This window comes from Notothenia rossii (assembly GCF_949606895.1).
Source record: "Notothenia rossii genome assembly, chromosome: 1".
NCBI classification, from domain to species: Eukaryota; Metazoa; Chordata; class Actinopteri; order Perciformes; family Nototheniidae; genus Notothenia; species Notothenia rossii.
In genome coordinates, this window is record NC_136912.1 from 87,309,552 (window position 1) to 87,329,020 (window position 19,469).

The 19,469-nt window shown below is 39.2% G+C and overlaps 1 protein-coding gene across 1 annotated transcript in view; it reads left to right on the forward strand.

The window, feature by feature from the left end:
* hcn2b (hyperpolarization activated cyclic nucleotide-gated potassium channel 2b) overlaps positions 1-19,469 on the forward strand; it is a 49,404-nt gene that overhangs the window by 20,159 nt on the left and 9,776 nt on the right. Inside the window, exons 4-6 of the mRNA XM_079647321.1 lie at positions 1,559-1,777; positions 12,545-12,691; positions 13,737-13,977. Coding sequence (XP_079503447.1) covers positions 1,559-1,777; positions 12,545-12,691; positions 13,737-13,977 — 607 coding nt within the window. The remainder of the gene's footprint in view (positions 1-1,558; positions 1,778-12,544; positions 12,692-13,736; positions 13,978-19,469) is intronic.

Genomic DNA, 19,469 nt, shown 5'->3' on the forward strand with positions numbered 1-19,469 from the left:
TTGCATGTTTCCATTCCATCATGTCACAGCATAAGTATGGATGACACATAGGCCGTTTCTCAATGTTGAGTATACCTGCTGCAGAGCCACTATTTCAAGTATACTACGTCATCGAGTGGCGCCGAATGCTGGGCATTTAACATTCATTTAAACAGTCCTTAGGCGCCACTCAATGACGTAGTATACTTGAAATTGTGGTTCAGCAGCAGGTTTACTCGACATTGAGAAATGGCCATAGACAAGCTAAGAGCTATTCCTTGATTTTTAACTCAGAAGGATCTCTATTTAAATTGTTTCTAGTATTCTTGTTATCTTGTTTTACTTTGTACAGAAGATTTTACATTTAGGACGAACCCCAGTGACGCTTAAGACAATATTTTCTGAATCTCTCTCCACTGAATCACTCTATCTTAATTTGTGTGTGTGCCTGTAAGAGAGTAGGACCGAGAGACAGATGCAGCCATGTGTTAGAAGGTGTTTATTTCTTTGCCCCGGGTCCTCACATGCTGTTTATCCACCAGTAAAGTTCCAAGCATTCTGATGGCTGACTGGAGGGATTCAGCTCCGGGTCTCAGTGGGGGGCAGTGGGGATGAGAAACAGACTGAAGCTGGGGTGTTATATTAGAGTTTTGCTTATTATACTGGGCTTAAGCCTTAAGGATGACAGGGAGACAAGGATTGCAGTAACAAGGTCAGTTTGGAAATAACCACAAAGCTAGATATGTATTGATGATGCTTACAATCTTAAAGGCTTGTCGCGGCTTTTTCTGTCTTTTATCAAAGATTATAATGCCCAGTTTTATCTCCTTATAAATCTAAACCTCTGATCCAGCTGCCAGCTCAAACCGATAGGAAGCTTAGAGTCACACTCACAGAGTTTCTGGTTGCCCTCCTGCCTAAGGCCAAGTGCCTTTAAAATCTCATCATCTTTCCTTCCTGTTCCTGGAATCACCTTGCCAAACACACATTTTCATTTGACGGCGCCTCTTCCCTGTACGTCCCGTTTGACCTCCTCCAAAACAACCTGAATTTGAATCTCAAATGAAATGCAAATGCCCCTGGAAAAACCCAAATCAGATACAAATACAAGAAGTCAATCAGTGACTGAAGACACCCCAGCTGTTTGAGAAGAGGGTTTGAGGCGCAGTGGTGCCTATGGAGGACTTTTTAATGAATCTAACACTGGAGAATTAGAGCTGACTGACTGTGTGAGCGCCAATCAAAGGCAGACTGAAGCAGGCAGATGTACAAGCTCCTCATTAACTCTCACTTTTCCCCTTCTCCTTCTGCTCTGGCCGAGACGAGGCGAGGCTGCTCAGTAATAATGATAACGCTCTCTTCCAAACCTGAAACATCCCCAGACACAGAGCCAAACACTTCACCACGAACACCTTAGTCTTTATACCTTTTTTCTTTTATTAAGTCATCACTTATGCTAACCTGTTTTAAAGGTCAAACTCATTGTATCATGACCGTAACAATATAAAAGTGTGAAACTATTCTCGGAGAACAGTTTCACAATCTTACCTGCTTGCAATCTTTCCCTCTCTCCACACAGAATGACACTTGGACCGAGCTCTACTCCTTCGCCCTCTTTAAGGCCATGAGCCACATGCTGTGTATTGGATATGGAAGACAAGCCCCGGAGAGCATGTCCGACATCTGGCTGACCATGCTCAGTATGATCGTGGGAGCCACCTGCTACGCCATGTTCATCGGCCACGCAACCGCACTGATCCAGTCTCTGGACTCCTCCAGACGCCAATACCAGGAAAAGGTAATAATCGTATTTTTTTCTTTTACTGGATGTTTACTGCTTGATTTTACTGGATGGCTTACAGCTAATGTATATAGTGTGGGACAGATAAGGTGTGAGTTCAAACAAGAAAATCAACAACCCTTTGCAGACATGCAGATAGCTGTGTAGTTTTACACAACTATGTCCAGGTTTTGAGATTTCCATATTGAGATTTAAGTGGTTAAATGAACTTTGTGTTCAAAGCATTCCATTTTCATTTAAAGGTGGGGTAAGTAATTTTGGAGAAACCAGCTCGAGTGCGCTAGAAAAAAAGAAAAAAAGTTCAAAAATTTGAAAAAATCTGCCACTTCCTTACAGAGCCCCTCCTCCAACACACAGGAATGCGCACATGACCAATGAGGGCACGAGGTAAGTTTGTGCACAGATGGAAGGCTGACAGGCAGGTAGGCCATCCAGTTATTTTAGCCGGGCCGGCTCAGATGATTGGTCGTGCTTTTTACAGTACTACGGCTTCCACAGATGACCATTTTTTTATTGATCTTTTGTCAAATCACATTGTTATCGGGATGTTAAGAGCATTCCATGGAATATAACAAAAAGTATATTTCGAGCCGGTTTCTCAAACTTACCTACCCCACCTTTAAAAGAATAGATCAACAATTTCTGAATTTCCCTTTTCTGGTCAGTTATGAGAAGATCAATACCACTAATGTATTATGTATAGATAGTGAATACATGCATTAAGAAGTTCGTCCAGGCCAGCTGTTTCCCTCTGCTTCAGGTCTTGATGCAGAACATCATCTGTTCTGTACCAATCTTAGTATGTATTTGAAAGACATACATAAGAGTGAGATTTTCATTATCATATTCAACATCTGAAGAGGGAAAATGAGTGTAGCCTACTTCTTAAAATATTTTTTAGAAATCCAGCAGCGACACCACTTTTCAGAAATCATGTACTGATAAATCCACACACTGGGCTGTGTTGTAGAAAACCTTCCACCGGAGAAATAATCCTTATGAAACCTGGGCTGTGTGTCTGTGGATTATCGGGGGTTACTGGGAAACTTTATTTGGAAAGAGATGTTCCTTTTGATAGTTTGGAGCACCACAGCTGTATTGAGGTGGTGTCAGAAGTCTCAGAAAAATACATCAAAAAAATGAAATGTTTTTGCCACATGAACCACATGAACCAACTTTTTGAAGCAAGTACATTTGCTAGGGTTATGGAGAAAAAGAAAACTGGAAAAATGAGGGATGTATTTTCCATGGTCTATTCATAAATCAATGTTGAAATGAATCAGGGGTAAACTACAGAATTACCCAGTAGTGATGTTACCATCGCAAACGATTTGATTCTTTTGAACGGCTCTTTGGTACGAGCGAATGGAACCGAGTCGTATTTGGTGAGAGCCGTTCTTTTTATCGTTGGTTCACTGCCTGCCATAAATCCACTCGCCTTTACAGGAACTTGCTTTCCTGAATGCAAATGTTCCATAGATGATGGCATACTGTAACGCATGCTGCTTGAGTAGTAGTTTGGCTGGCTGAGAGATGTAGCAAGTTGTACATTTTTCTGTGAGTAAAAGTAGATTTCTGGCAATACAGTCAATTATTATCCTGGTGATTATTTTGCAGATAAACCTATTAACCCCGCCCCCTTAAAAACATTTGTATTCCCATCACTATTACCCAGGTGGTCCTCCAATCCAGATCATGGCAAGAAGCCATAAAGAGGCTCAATAAGGAGATTTAAAATACAGTGTGTGTCCTGTACAAGGATGTGATTAAGTTGATCACATTTGATATAAACAGAGAGGGTTTGCTCATTTGATCCCAACCAACTTTGATAGGAAACGCATCTGTTCTACCAGTTTGATATTCAGCAGCAGCTCGTTTTCTTCAGCCTGTCTGACATGTATCTCTACAAGATGGTGGATCAAAGCTTTGGGGGTCTTCAGGCCAGCGAGGGGGGGGGGGGGGGGGGGGAACGCTCCTGCTGCATAAGGCCATGGTGTCAGTGGTCTTCTGCTTCTTGTTAGCTTCCTCAGATCCTGCATGATGTTGAGGTGTCTTCTGCTATCACTCATAAACACTCACAAACCTCCGAGTGATTGGTGGAGCTTTGTTGTTCAGTCGAAGTCTCTGGCCAATGTTTAGAACGAAGGGTGATCAGGTTTACGTCTCTCTTATTGAGTCATATGCTGTTTCACCCTCAATGTGTAGCTGTATCATATTACTTAAGCTCGATCACGTTGAAGAGGTAATCATCTTTCTTTACTTTCTAAGTCATGATTACATTGAGCATCCTTGATGATGTGGAGTTTATAGTGGAACAGCAGTCCTGTAGGAGGGGCGGTGGTGTTTAAGAAGTTATGAAGCTACCGTATGTGTCAGATTAATGAGCGTTGCTACTGCAGCGAGGAATGGATACATTATAAATGGAGCAGCAACTCTATACGGTTGAAACACATAACATGTCACCGCTGTGTGACCTCAGTTTCACCTCAGTGATGTTTTTCAAAGACAAAGGTTTGGTCTACTCAAAAGACATTGTGTTTATGGCGATTACAGTTGCAATAAATTGCATTACAAAACTCAACAGAAACATGTCTTTTTCATAAACAGCTCCCCCTTAATCTGGATAATCTGTATACTTTCCTGTGCTAACAACTAGTTTTTATTTCGACCTTTCAGACCAGGAACAATTTAAGGTGCACTTTAAATATATTTTATAATGCTTTTAGAAACTTACCTTGTTACTGCAATCCTTGTCTCCCTTGACATGCTGAGTAGTTTTTAAAACTGACACACTCAGACAATGATAGTGCTTTTTAAGTCAGTGGCCTCAGCGTCCCCTTATCAAAAAAACATCTTTCAAACCCACTTCTGAAGATCCACTCTCAAAGACTTTCGTTATGTAATTGCCTTCTGATCTTGACAAGTTTAACCGTGTTTTGTTTCCCTGTGCAACTTATAAAAGTCTAATTTCATGTTCCTCTTTTGATCCTGTTTTCCATTTTGATATCTCCATTGTGATTCCTCCTTCATTATCTTGTCTTTTTTCTTGTCTTCAAGCTTTCCTTTTCTGAATGTTTTAATATGTTTTCAACAGTTACATGAGAGTTATATCAAGGTTTTACATCAAGACAAGAAGTGATTAGTGTCTGGCAAACATATTGATTCAAAAGGACTTCTGGGCGGATATTCATAAAATATGTTTGCTTCAAAACTCATGACAATAAGTCCTAAAGGAATACTTCTTGTTTTCTTCTTCTTTTTTTGTCCAGGCTAGACAAAAACATTAGTCCTACAAATGCCATGCAGTCTTCACCAAATGTGGCCCGTAACTTGGTTGGATGAACTTTAAAAAGTTTTAAAATGATACTGTAATTGGTTTCTAAATGGACTTGACATTAATGCTATAACTCTGATTGACCTCGACTGCAAATAGAGTTAAAGGGTAAATAAGCTGCTGAGCCTCAGTGCAGTCTCTGTTTTAAGTCAGTTATGTGTATCTGTACTCTGTCAGCGGTGTTACGTCTGCAGCCATCAGTCTCATTCTGCTCTTCTTCCATGATGCACAGCAGAGAAATAATGATCAGAGTGGCTTCACCCTGCTAGGCTACACTAGGAAAACTCATCCAACATAACATCCCTCTGACGTCCCCCATGACTGTTTGTTCATCATTACCCAATGATGTGAACCATGCTGCTCTGCAATAAGCAGCGCCATCAGATGACAGACTGGAGACAGAGTTATGGGCTGAAACTAGCCTCTCCAACAAGATAGATTCTTTGTTAAGATAATGCAAATCATAGCAACTTGTATTCACATAACACAGAGTAAACAGTTGGCGTCATGCTCGGCGTTGAGACAGAATGTCATAATATCTCCAGCACTAAGCGTCCTGTCCTGTATTAGAGGTGTGGATTATTTACTGAGTTAGACAAAGCATGCTGGTGTGTTTCTGCCTTATCAGAATGGATTATGGTGTTTGGTCACTGGCGTGTATAGCAGCTCTAGAAATAGAAACATAAATAGAGACACACAGAGCTGGAGATAAGAGGGGGATGTTAATGAGAACGACTACAGTGTTTAATTTATAGGACTGAAAGAGACCCGCCCCTTCAACCATTTAGTGTTTCAGTTGTTAATCCATTACTTATTGCAAATTATTTGACCTGCTTATCCATTCCCTTAAGGTAATTATATACATTTGTTTGTCCATTATCCATTAAACAAATAGTTATTTACTTTTGTGAGATGAAGCTAATTATTGTATCTGTTTATCCATTACTTTTAGGAAATCCTTTCACATTTTCTCTTTTAGCTCTTTGTTCAATTTGATTATCTATTGCTTATGGCTATCTTTTTCAGATGCATCTGATACTTTTTGCTCACTATTTAAGATATATATTTCATTCGTTTAATCATGACGTTTCACTATTTTACTTTTAATTCCTTATTTTAAGCGAATTATTTTCTAATTATCACTGGCTTTAATTTACTTCCTTTTAGCTAATTAATTTGTTTATTTATTACTTTTAACTAATAATCTTCCCTTGATCCCTTTCTTTTAGCAAGACTTCTAAATGAATTGGTCCATTACTTATGGCTAATTGTTTAATTTGTAATCATCACTTTTTGCTCAATATAACAGGAACTATGTAATGCTGTATTCACTGCATTCAGATTATGTAATTATTTGATTATTACTTTAGCTATATGTTTTTGTATTTTTTTAAAACAAATCACATCATAATTTCTGTTTCTTTTTAAAATTACCAAGTCTCTCTAAACTCTATACATGGTTACAAATACCATGGTTTGGCATCTTCGTTCTTTCAATTATTATTTTTTTAAACATGACCTGGCTGGAGTTAAGGAGAGGTCACATTGACTGACATGAAGTTGTAGACGTGTTTCTCCACAAACAGTATTACTACAGTGAGGTGGTGACAGCAGCTCAGTTTTCTCTTGTCCTTCCCCTCCTTCACGTTGAGGTGACTGCTGCTGCCTTCATCCGGTGTTTCTCCACACCAATCCTCCTACATCCCCCCCCCCCCCCCCCCCCCCCCCCCCTCCCCTGCTCCCATTCACCCTTGACTATTGGGCAATACACCATCTGCCACCGGCACTGGACACGGACAGAGGGCATTAGCTATTATGTAACTGATCTCCTGCTCCTCCTCCCCATCACTTCCTCCCCTTCAGGAGCCATAGAGCGGCATGTTCGAGTTATAGTGAGAGGAGTGAGATGTGACCCCCGGGGCCTCGGGTGATGAACACTTGGCAGTGACACATACAGTAAAACAGTGACCTTAGGAGCTGATCACTTTATAACCTGGATGACCCCTAATGCCTGGCTTGGGCTACCTGGATCTTGGACACTTATCAAATATCTAATTACATTCATGGTTCACCACCTTGCTTTTTCTTGAGTTTTCAACCACATCTCATTGTCAGATATGGTTGGAAGCTCCAGAAATAGTTAGTGCACCTTGAGTTAAGAATCTATTCTGGGTGGCCACTCTCTCCATAGTCAATGAGGTAGTTTCAGAGTGAGAATATCCAATGGTATTGAGGGAGTTATAGGCTTTCCTCTCCCTCTTCTGACTTACTGAAACTTTGTTTCAACCAGAAATATCCCTCAAATTTTAAATAATTACATATTCATCACTCATTCAAAGATCTTTGATCACACACACACACGCACGCACGCACGCACGCACGCACGCACGCACGCACGCACGCACGCACGCACGCGCACACACACACACACACACACACACACACACACACACACACACACACACACACACACAGATAGGACTTGTCACATCCTGAGCCCTGATGCTCAGTGACATGGCACATTAATGGGAAGGCCAATTCAATTTCTCCCTTCCCTCTGTGGCAGCTTACAGTGACAGCCATGCTTCAAGATAGTAGCCACCAACTCGGGGCTTTATGTCCCATAAAAGAACGTCTGTGCTGCCCCTTAACTTAGTCCACAGGCGGAGAGGAACAGATTGGATTTCAGAAATTTAATGCAATGGTAGTGTTACACAAGTAAAGCAAGAGGATCTAAGTATAGTCTTAACTTCATTCCCCAACCACAAAATCAGATTTTACAAAATGGACACTGTATTATAAAGATAGTTGGATGTTATGTGTGTCTAACATGTATTTATTTTTAAACGAAATAAGTGTAATATAGCGAATGTTTGAAGTTCCGAAATGTGCCAACTTTGAGGGTAAATATTCATAGTAGAAGTGAGTATATTGCTATCAATTTGAGAATTGGTTTATAGATTAGGTTATTTTTATTAGAGTTTGTTTGTGGGTTATTCAGTGTGACTCAGAGCATCATAATTAACGGTTCAGGAGATCAGACCCCTCATCTCTCTCTCCCATGTTCCCTTTTAGATCATGGCCATGTGCTAACACAGCATGCATTATGGATTCCCACAATATATATTTTCTTCTTTTTTATTAAATTTCCAGCCAAACATAATTTGTTGTATTTAATTCAGCTTCACTACAACTGTGTCATACTCCACATGTTGTAGCTTAAAAGCTTAAAAGTAGTAAGAGTAGATTTTATTTATTTTTTCCAACATGAGGGCTTTTGACACCCACTCCCATTTAACTGACTTTGAGTGACATGGTCTCTAATCTAAAACTAACGCTGAGAAAGTCTGAAAGTCAATAAGACTCCTTCAGCAACCACTTTTAAAATAGTGGGTTATATATATATATAGAGAGAGTTGTCATTTCAGTTTAATAGAGACTGCCTCACACTGAATCCTGGGGCAGGAAACATTTATTGGAAGCATCCTAGTTTACCCCCAGGCTCAATTAAATAAGCTGTATTCTCTGGACGGTGGCTGCATCTTTAATTGTTACTGACACACGGCAAATGGGAAGGGATTTGTGAAGTTTAAGGGAAATTGAAGTCGTTTTTTTGTTCTACTTGGTGAGTTAGGGAGACACACATTTGGGGAATCCCCTCTCATGTCCTTACCTTTTTATTTAAAAATAAAGTTCAGTTTTTTCTGTATAATCTCTCAACCTTCAAGATGTGTTCAAAATGTGTAAACATGGTTGAAGATGAAACCAAGTAAGGGTTCATTTTGCGCTGCCATGGCTTTTCGAGCTAAATAAACCATGGACAAAGGCAATTAATTAAGACTGAATGAGATGAGATTAAAATTGGTTTACGTAAGAAGGAAGAGGATGCCGTTAATTGTTTTGCAGATGTAATTTAATGATGTGGTTCATTAAAGTAAGTGATACACTAGGATTTTCATTTTGTCATGTAAGAGGCAATGCGGTTCTTTTTGCATGTGTCTTCATTGTGTAATATATATATAAATCACAATGGAGAACAGTAAGATACTTGGCAATTATTAGGCAAAAGTGTTTAAAAGAGATAGGGAAATGGAAAGAGTGTGAGGAATGTGAACTTAAAGCGGAAAGAGAGGGATTAAAGGAGATGGAAAGGATTTATAGTTGTTTAATTAAAAATAAATTATGCTTCCCTGAAAATAAGGATGTATATCACTCTCTTTCACCAATGCTGCAACTCTTACATAAAAGCAAGTTTTCTCTCCCACTGCTTTATATTATGCAGGATAATCCTACTGTATGGAAACAAAAGTAATGCTGCCCTACCATGACAGCCAGTGTGTCCTGTAGAAAGGATAATGTGATTTAACGTGACACCAAAGGCACCAGGGTCAAGCCTTCATTTTCTCCTCTAACCCATATGTCACCTTACGGTGTGACACAATGTAATTTCCTGTACAGAGAGCCACCCTATAGTATGTGCGTGCCATCGACTGTTACAAGCAAGGTCACTGTCATACAGGGTGTGTCCACATGAATCCTGATTGGCTGTACTCACAGGCAGGAATGATTTGCTTCTCTATAAAAGATTGATTTTATATCTGCTTATGTTGGCCATCCAGGGACTTAACGAGATACAGATATGTGTCAAATTAAAGTAAAAAAAATAACAAGCCATTGACAGAGTGTACAAGTCTTTAAATTGGTTTTAAAACATGTTTGAATTTATTTCATATTGCCCACTCCTAGGTAAAGCATGTTGACAGTCATCTAAACTGAATCTGTATGGGGAAAGTTTATCTGACTGATTTCAACAGCAACGTTTTATTTTGTCATCTTTTCTTCGTAGATGTTTTTCTTCAGTTGAGGTTCAAAAAGTATAAACTGACAGCTATAACTTCAAAGCAGGAAGGTAAAGGAATGATTACTCTGCTGATTAATATTGCCAAACCACAGGTGGGCTGTAAACAACGACGGCTTTGCTTGACAGGGGGCAATCCATTTATTTTGTCTTTTATTTCCACTGACTTTAATTGGTACTGCATGGCTGTTTGATCACGCATATCAAACCTTAACATTTGAACTCTGTATAGAAGATTTGAGCTGTGTTTTGTATCTTTCGGTGCGGTGCTGAACATACATGGTTCTCCTTTGACCCCTTATTAGGCGCATTCACACCGCAGTACTTTTCCCACAAAGGTTCATGAGAACTTAGTTCATCAGAACTCTTTAGTTCTGATGAACTAAGTACAGATCGCGTTCACACCGGAATAAGTCCCTGGGGGTGGATTAGGCAAATGAAGCCGCTGACGTCACTTCTTCTTCTTCTGCTTTGGGTTTACTGGCAGGCCGCAAACAACTTCACGACGTATACTGCCGCCCAAAATCCCCGGCCGGAAGTCTCCGGTTGTTGGGGACTGGCTTCAGTAGAAGCTGCTGGGATCTCCACCGCTCCCATGTTTTATTTTGTGTTGCCATAAATTAGTCTCTCTGCGTTTCTGCGCTGGGCTAATGCTAATGCTAATAATGCTAATAAAATGGTGGCTTCACAACACTTCTTTGGAGTTTTACGGGGCGTGGTTTGCAATCCGCCCAGCCAATCAGAAATATAGCTTTTTTCTCACAAGAGAGCCACATGAGAGTCCCTGCTCTCTAGCAGGGACGGAAAAGGGGGTAAAAAGGTTCTCATTAACTAATTTTAGTTCCGCCTCTTTTTGGTGTGAACGCGACATTTCGGAACTATATCGGAACTAAAGTGGGAAAAGTACTCCGGTGTGAACGCGGCTATTGAAACCTACCACTTATCCAATTGACAGTTTATCCCCCGGAGGGATGACGCACACTACTTAACACACATATACACTTGGGAGCGAGACAGACCTTACGTAACACTTTAAAGTTGCTCCAACAACAGAGCCACGTTGAGGCACAGTATTGATCGCTGTTAAAAAACAGATTTGTCTCCATAAGTATTGTCATACTGATATTCTGTACAAACTGTGAAGTCCACTGAGACAAATGTAACATTTGTGATATTGGGCTATATAAATAAACATTGATTGATTGATTGATTGATTGATTGATTGATAAACAGCTAATTTAATCATATTTTTCCTGCTTGTATGTTGCATACTTGTGAGTCTGATTCTGATATAAAAAGGAAGTTCACAGCACTAGTTAAGTTTGGATTAGATCAGCGATCAGATTTGACTTATTGTCATTGCATAAAGTACAAGTACAGAAACAATGAAATGCAGTTAGCTTAGCATCAAACCAGAAATGCAAAACAACAGTTAAGCGCATCGTATCGTGTGATTTAAGTTAAATAGTATGACATGTATAAAAAAGCCAAAGGGGTTGTCTTTTTGGGTTGTTGTTCTAAAACAGAAACCATGTTTCCATTTCTCCCCTCAGGGTGTTGATGTTTTGCACGTAGCATATATATTTACATTGGAAGGTGTTGTTGTGTGAAATCACAATAAATTGCTCCATCTTCCCGGTATAAATAAAGCTTAGCAAAGGGGTGTTGGTGTACAGTGAATGTGAAGATTAATTCCCCAATTCACACAGTGCCATGCAATTCCACCTCTCAGCAGAAGCTGTACAGTAGATCCAGCTGCTATTTTCACAGGGAATCCAGGCATGAAATGTGTTATGGAGCGGCATAATGAATTGAGGGAAGTGGACACTCAGGGTGCATGTGATGCAGATAAACATAACGTTGGCGAATATGTGATGGCTTGAATCATATGGGTGAGCAGACACGATGCGCTGCTGCCAGCCAACCTCCATATACCGCTCTTTTTTTTCTATCCACATTGTAACATATTTATCAACTCCAACATACATAACAAACATCTTCCTTTCTCAGTATAGTAAGCCGAGTACACAAAGGCCCACTGTTCTATTCAATTATTTACCTATGTCTTTTTTACTCAATTTACCAGATCATGGATGAGTTGTTTCATATATTTAACTCATGAAAACACATAACAATAGTATATATTTTCCATTTCAAAGCCTGATAATATGAACTGTATGTTCGGCCCTTCAAAATAAAACATTTAGTCACACCAAAGTTTGTGGATAGGATGTACAATAGCAGTGTCTTCCTCCTCTGAACACAGTAGAGCGTGATGCATCCTCGAGGGATATACAGAGCTGTCATGTTTCATCTCAGTTTTTCTCACATAGCTACAAGATATAAATGTTGTGTCACAGGATCTTCATGTTTGCAGAGCTGTACATCCCAGTATGGCACACATGAAAGCTACAGCTGGTGATTGAGGAAAAGTATTTTGGGTATAAATGAGAAGTGAGTGGTGTGCCTACAGCTGCAAAGTAGGACATACTTCAAAACTTTTCCCGCCACAATTAACAATAGAGATGCTGAATTTTGTTTCTCCTCACCTCTTTCTCTCTCCATCCTACAGTACAAACAAGTGGAGCAGTACATGTCGTTCCACAAGCTACCAGCAGACTTCCGACAGAAAATCCATGACTACTACGAGCACAGATACCAGGGCAAGATGTTTGATGAAGAGAGCATCCTGGAGGAGCTAAATGAGCCTCTGCGCCAGGTACCAAAACAGCAAAGCATAATGTGCTCATACACCAACAAACACACAGCGTTATCCAATATGTTCTGCATTGATTTAGTTATAAACAGGGGTGCACACAGCTTTCTCAGTGAGGTACTCAGATGAGCACCTGGAGTCAGTGTTTGGTACTCCAACTTCTGGCTCCCCTCAAAGTTCCCATGAAGCCCTCTGTATCGCGAACGTTGTGATCAGCTGTTTTAGCGCTGTGCTGCTGTACGGACCGACGTTAACAGCAGCCCTGTCTGTGCACACGGAAACCGACTCTGTCGTCCGGTGTTCTAACCGCCTTCTGGAAAAGCTTCACAAGTACGTCGTTACGCAAATGCGCTTTGTGACACAAGTGACGGTACGCATTTCAGATTATTGCCGCGCATGCGCAACTGCGTACCACTTATGTGCACCCCTGGTTATAAACCTTTTGTTATTTACTTTTTACTTTCTGAAAGAATTGACTTAATATTTATTTCACCCAAAAGTTGTTTTCCCTGCTGCCAATATATATTGTTTACTGCATTAAGCAATAACCAATTCCCTCTTGCTTCAAGGATATGATGAATTGGAAATGGGGGACCCGGATGTAAACAAGACGAAAGTCTTTCTCTGGTCTGCATCCCCTTAACAATTGTATGTTTTGAGCTGTACTGTACTGTACCCAATATACAAGCTGTTAATAAACTTTTCAATCAATCAATCAATCAATCAATCAATCAATCAATAAAGGACACTTCAGGGTAACAGAAAATAAAGAGAAAACTCAAATGGAGAAAATTAATGATATCTTAAAATCATGTGTTTACCCAGAACATATTGTGAAATCAACAGTTTTATAAGTTGTTCTTCCTGAGATACCAATACAAAATACTCCTTAATGCTAAATCATTTATTCTCCACAACAGAACATTGCAATTGGTTTTGGTATTCATGCTGTGTAACCTCTAAACATTGCTGCATAGAAAACACATGCATGCCTACCAATCCCTTACCCTGACATTATGATCCACAGCTGTTTCCTCTTTTAATTTAGGAAATCGTCAATTTTAACTGCCGTAAGCTGGTGGCTTCCATGCCGCTGTTCGCCAATGCTGATCCCAACTTTGTGACAGCCATGTTGACCAAGCTGAGGTTTGAGGTCTTCCAGCCTTTAGACTACATCATCAGAGAGGGCACCATCGGCAAGAAGATGTACTTCATCCAGCACGGCGTGGTCAGCGTCCTCACCAAGGGGAGCATCGGCATGAAGCTGATGGACGGATCCTACTTTGGAGGTATGTCACTGACTCGGTCATCGTAGTATCATCAGATGCTGCTCTATATTATTCTGTTCTGCTCTGATTTTTGTATTCGTCTTTTCTATTATTTTATTGTTTTGTTATGGTTTGTTTTTTGGCCTGTCCTATTCTCTTCTGTTCTTTTGATTTCTTTTATTTTGTTGAATTCTATTCTATCATAATGTAGTAGAATCATAGAAGTAGAATTGAATAGAACAGATTATTGTGTATAATGGAATACAGTAGAATAGAACATTTGTGTTATATCTTTTCTATTCTTTTCTATTAAGTTAATATACTCCCGAGGCAAGGCAAGGCAGGCTCAATTTTACAGAACATTTCAACAACAAGCCAATTTAAAGTGGTCTACATTAGCTCTTACAGAAAGGGAAAGTAAATTAAGTTAAAAAAGAATTGAGAAAGTAATAACATAGAATTAAAGTTACATTGCTGTGTAAGATATGAATAGTTATTTGTTATGATAAAACATATTTAAAAAAGTCTTCAGCCTAGATTTTAAAGAACAGGGAGTTGCAGCAGACCTGCAAATTGGATATTTGGAGCATGAAAACTGAACGCTAATTCTCCATGTTTACTTTTGACTCTGGGAACAGAAAGACGACATGTCCCAGTCGACTTGAGAGGTCATGATGGTTTATAAAGAACAAGGAGATCTCAAATATATTCAAGCCTTAAACCATGCAGTCCTTTGTAATCCAGTAGTAGTAATGTAGTTTGACGGACAGTGTAAAGACCTCAGAACTGGACTAAAGTAATCCACTTTTTGATCTTAGGGAGGACCAAGGACCTGATAGGACCTCAAACTTAAAAATCATTGTGTCTCCTTTGTGGAGGACACAACACTGAGGACTTTATTTCAAACACCATACAGTACATGCAGTTTATTTGAGTCCTCATGTACTGTGGAAAGCACCTCAGGGCTTTCTAGTGATGTAACACACATGGGGATATGACCAACAGAGCACATGTGAAGTCTTTCAAACGTGGTAATGTTAGCAGTAAGGGAGTTAAGTGGTCAAATATCTAAAGTCATAGCTGTTTCTGTTCTTCACAAGGATGCTGTTTTTTTTATTTATGAGTCTTAATATATGATATAAAGATGTTAGAACTCTGTGTTCATTGGCAGCCTCTTAGAATACACATTTTAACCCAGATCCTTTGCAGGCTATACTGAACCTTTTCCCCTACATCGGGGAAACAGAGCAATGAGTGAGACAGAAAATATTTAGTCTAAAATGGTTGATGGATGTTTCTGACATTGGGTTTACATTTTTTTGTTTCAATGTTGATCAAATGCAAGATTATTAAAAATAACTTTTGATTTTTTTTCAACTAGCAAATTATGCCTTACCGCATTACTTTTCCAAGTGTCAGGAAGATTACTTACCTGAGTGAAATAGAAACAGAACAGCAGTGAATACAATTTAATAGAATAGAACAACAATAGAATGTTACACAGGAGGAACATATCTCTATTATATTCTGTCCAAATCTATTATTTTCTATTTATATTACATTATATTCTATTGCTGGGGGATTCAACTAAAATTCAACAAGGTCCAGTTAGAGAAAATCTCCCCATGCAAAGGTCCGGAACTTCAAAATGTCTAAGTTTCTTTATGAATTCGTGTGATATATATTGAAGTAGCCGTTAGCTTTATCAACGTCTGCATGTAATCAACAACTAACTGCCAATCAAATAAAGAAAGTACAATTCATAAACAACAATATTTATTGTCAATCAACATTGAACTAAACAGATATACAGTAAATACTGTGGATATGTGTAATGTTCCTCTCTGGCTGCATTTAAAAATAAAATAGGATAAAATAAATAAAATAGCTTTTGAAAATATGTGCATCTTGAAAGTGCTTAATTTTAGATAAATAAAATAAAGTGTAGCAGCAGCTTGAGTTTCCCTTTGTCTTTGTTAACCGTTTCACATCATGCCTTAACAGTTTGAGACAATTATAGAACAATATCAGTCTTTACACATCATAACAGTTTTAAAGTTTCTCTTTCTTTCCCTCTTATATTGCAGTCCCTCGCTCACTTTTTTTTTAATTCAGTGCGAGAATTGAGCTCGAGCTTGTCCTGCCAGGAGTTTAGATCTGGGCTGAAATGGTGTCAGGGCCGTTCTCATACACACATGCAGGTGCTCATTGGTTAGCCTGGAATGATATTTATTTTTAATGTTAATCCTGGTGGACTGATCATATTGGGCTCTGCTCTTATTTTTTCTGACCTCAGTTCTGACTTGAGAGGGAATGTTTGGTCAAACACTTTGTGTTTTGTCTAATAGTGGCGTTTTTTTAATGAGCGCCACGGTCTCTGAACAAATGAGACACACTGGTTCTGTGCTCCCAGTGGGCAGGATGAACATGAGTGAGTCCACGCAGGGTTAAAAGCTCTGTTCTCACTGTCTCCTTTCCTCTTCTTGGAGAGTGCAATGTGTTATTTGTCTCTCCCTGTCTGCCGCTAGCACGCCTGTTCACTCTCCTCTCTGCTTCTCTCCCTGTATCTCTTCACTCACTTTCCTCTCCGCTTCTATCTGCCCATGTCTCGTCTCTTCTTCTGTGTTTCTCTCCCCGCTCACTCGTCTCTTTCGCACTCTGTCGGCAGCGGTTAAAATATAATCGTGCCGTCAAAATTGAAATCCCCTATTAATGTATTGATTATAGGTCCGGGTCCGTTAGGTCGCCGTCTGGGTCCGGGTCCGGACCGCGGTCCGCCTGTTGCCGACCCCTGCTCTATTGTATTATTTGATATTCTATTCTATTTCTATTCTATTACGTTATTTTCTATTTCTATCCTATTCTTTTCCATTCTGTTATGTTATATTCTACTCTTTTCTATGCTTTTCTATTTTATTCCATTTCGTTCTGTTCCGTTCTGTTCCGTTCTGTTCCGTTCCGTTCTGTTCCGTTCTGTTCCGTTCTGTTCCGTTCTGTTCCATTCCATTCCGTTCCGTTCTGTTCCGTTCTGTTCCATTCCGTTCTGTTCCATTCTGTTCCATTCTGTTCTGTTCCGTTCTGTTCCATTCTGTTCCGTTCTGTTCCATTCCGTTCCATTCCGTTCCATTCTGTTCCGTTCTGTTCCATTCCGTTCCATTCCGTTCCGTTCTGTTCCATTCCATTCCATTCTGTTCCATTCCGTTCCGTTCCATTCTGTTCCGTTCGGTTCTATTCTATTCAATTTATTTTTGTTCTATTCTATTTCTATTCCATTCTGTTATGTTATGTTATATTCTATGCTTCCAGGCATGTGTAATTCATACTTTGAGACCCAGTGGAATCCACTTCAGTAATATCACAGATGTGTTTACTATACAGATATAAATCTTGGCAACAAACAGTTAAAGTATAAACTCAGTGTTACCTCAGCCTCCTCTGTCCCATTTCCCCAAGCTGTCTTTTGCTGTTTGGAAACATGTTGGTTTTGTGTTTCTGTTGCCAACCATAAACACACATTCATGAGTGAGTTCATGGGTTTGGGCTGCGTTTTTTTACATCTGGCGACCACAGATGCCTGGCAGTTATGTTGCTGTTCTGCTGCTCATGGCACTGTTAAAGAGGCACAAACACATGCCACACACACACACACACTCATACGCACATCCTAATAACAGCCAATTAGCACAGCACAACAGCTATGGCAGGGCTATTTGTAATGTCAAGCAAATGTTTTTCATAAAGGGAAATCACAGGTCTCCCTTCACATAACTTGCATTGCTTGGAGTGAGGGCACAACATAACCCCTGCAGTGTGTTTGTGGTAAAATATCTCAATTAGTAAGTAGCAGTAAGAACATGGTGATGTCAGGTCAAACATGCCCTGAGCTCCAATTCATATTTTTAGACTTTAGCTCTGTTGACATGAGTGATTATAAACATCAGGTCGCAGTAGTACAGTATTCTGTAACATATACTATCTATATTGCCTTTAAAATGTATTGGCATGAACTGAATTTATATCCACATTATCCTTTGCTAAATTTGTAAATTCTTTGCATAAATAGATTAAGGAAAAACCCAGAGTTTTGTAAACAGTTTTCTATGGCTTTAAAAGCAGCTGAATCTGCAGACTAGACTTTGGCTACTTTTATAAAATTGCTGTCTGGCAGAACAATGCACTTCATTGGTTCATTAAACATCTGCTTGTGTACAGTTTAATATTCACTGTCTGAGAAATCTTGTAATTCTAACCTTTATTTTTGACAATATAACAGACGGAGGAGCTTATTCACTGATTATCTATAAACACATACATATTTCAGAATCTAGAAGAGTAGAACTGGGTTAAGAATATTGTTATATTTGTATCAGAAAAATGTTTTCCTGGGAACATAAAAGGAAAAACAACTGTAAAGAAACATCATATTTAAGGATGATAGCTACTCTGCTACAAATGGTTACCAAGTGGTTTGAAAAGCTTTTTAATTAAGTGGTTTCATGAGAATAATATTCTCTCCCATGCAGCATGTCCTACTAATGATGAAATAATATGTAAATGTATGTGATATGGAGCAGGAATATATAATATCCCAATATCCCAAGTGACAATTTATGAAAAGACGTCTGGGGCTTCTTGTGGATCTGAGGAGAGGTTCTTCCACAACTCCAAACTTTATAATGCTAAAAACCTTAAACTTTAGTAAGAAAGAAAACCTAGAAACGTTCTTTTTTTCAATGACTTTTACCTTATTTGACTACGCTCTTTACTCAGTATCACTAACGTGTTAATCAATAGCCTGAGTACTGGTATGAGTACACATCCTGTTTAAAATGAGTCATACCCTTTTACTTACATTACCGCAGTTGACCATGAGGAGCAGAACATACAGTAAGAGGTAGAGCGTCTATCTGCGTATGCTATTAATTATTAATCTACAGTGGAAATATAAATCCTTTATCAGAAAGGCAGAAAACATGGTTACACTCCAGGTTACCCTTTATTGATCCCTGGATAAAAAGCTGCTGTAACCTGACTCATAGTCAGTGAATGTAGGCGTTTATGAATGAACTGTATGCACAGAATCTGTTGTATAGAGACAGGGATTGTGTTAATTTCTAAAGATTGACACCAGGGTTGCCAACTTTGGGTACCTGGCTGGAGTGACATTTTGATATCATGGGTTTAATACACATATGCGCACGAAATGACTGCTATCGTGTCAGCAGCGGGACCTTAGCATATATATAGGATATATATATACAATATAACAAATACACAATATTGGACACAGACTATAAAGGGCACACAGTTTCATTCACTAATGAAAGTCAAACACATGTTTGTTTCCACTGTTTTATTGTGTGCCTGTCGCGATAAGCAATTAATTGACGTATCGTACGATAAATAAAAATGAACTCGATAAATTGCCATTTACATGAGGATGTGACTAGCAGTTTGAAAGGATGTACTTGAATTATTATTATATATTATCATTATGTCAGTGGTCTAAAGTG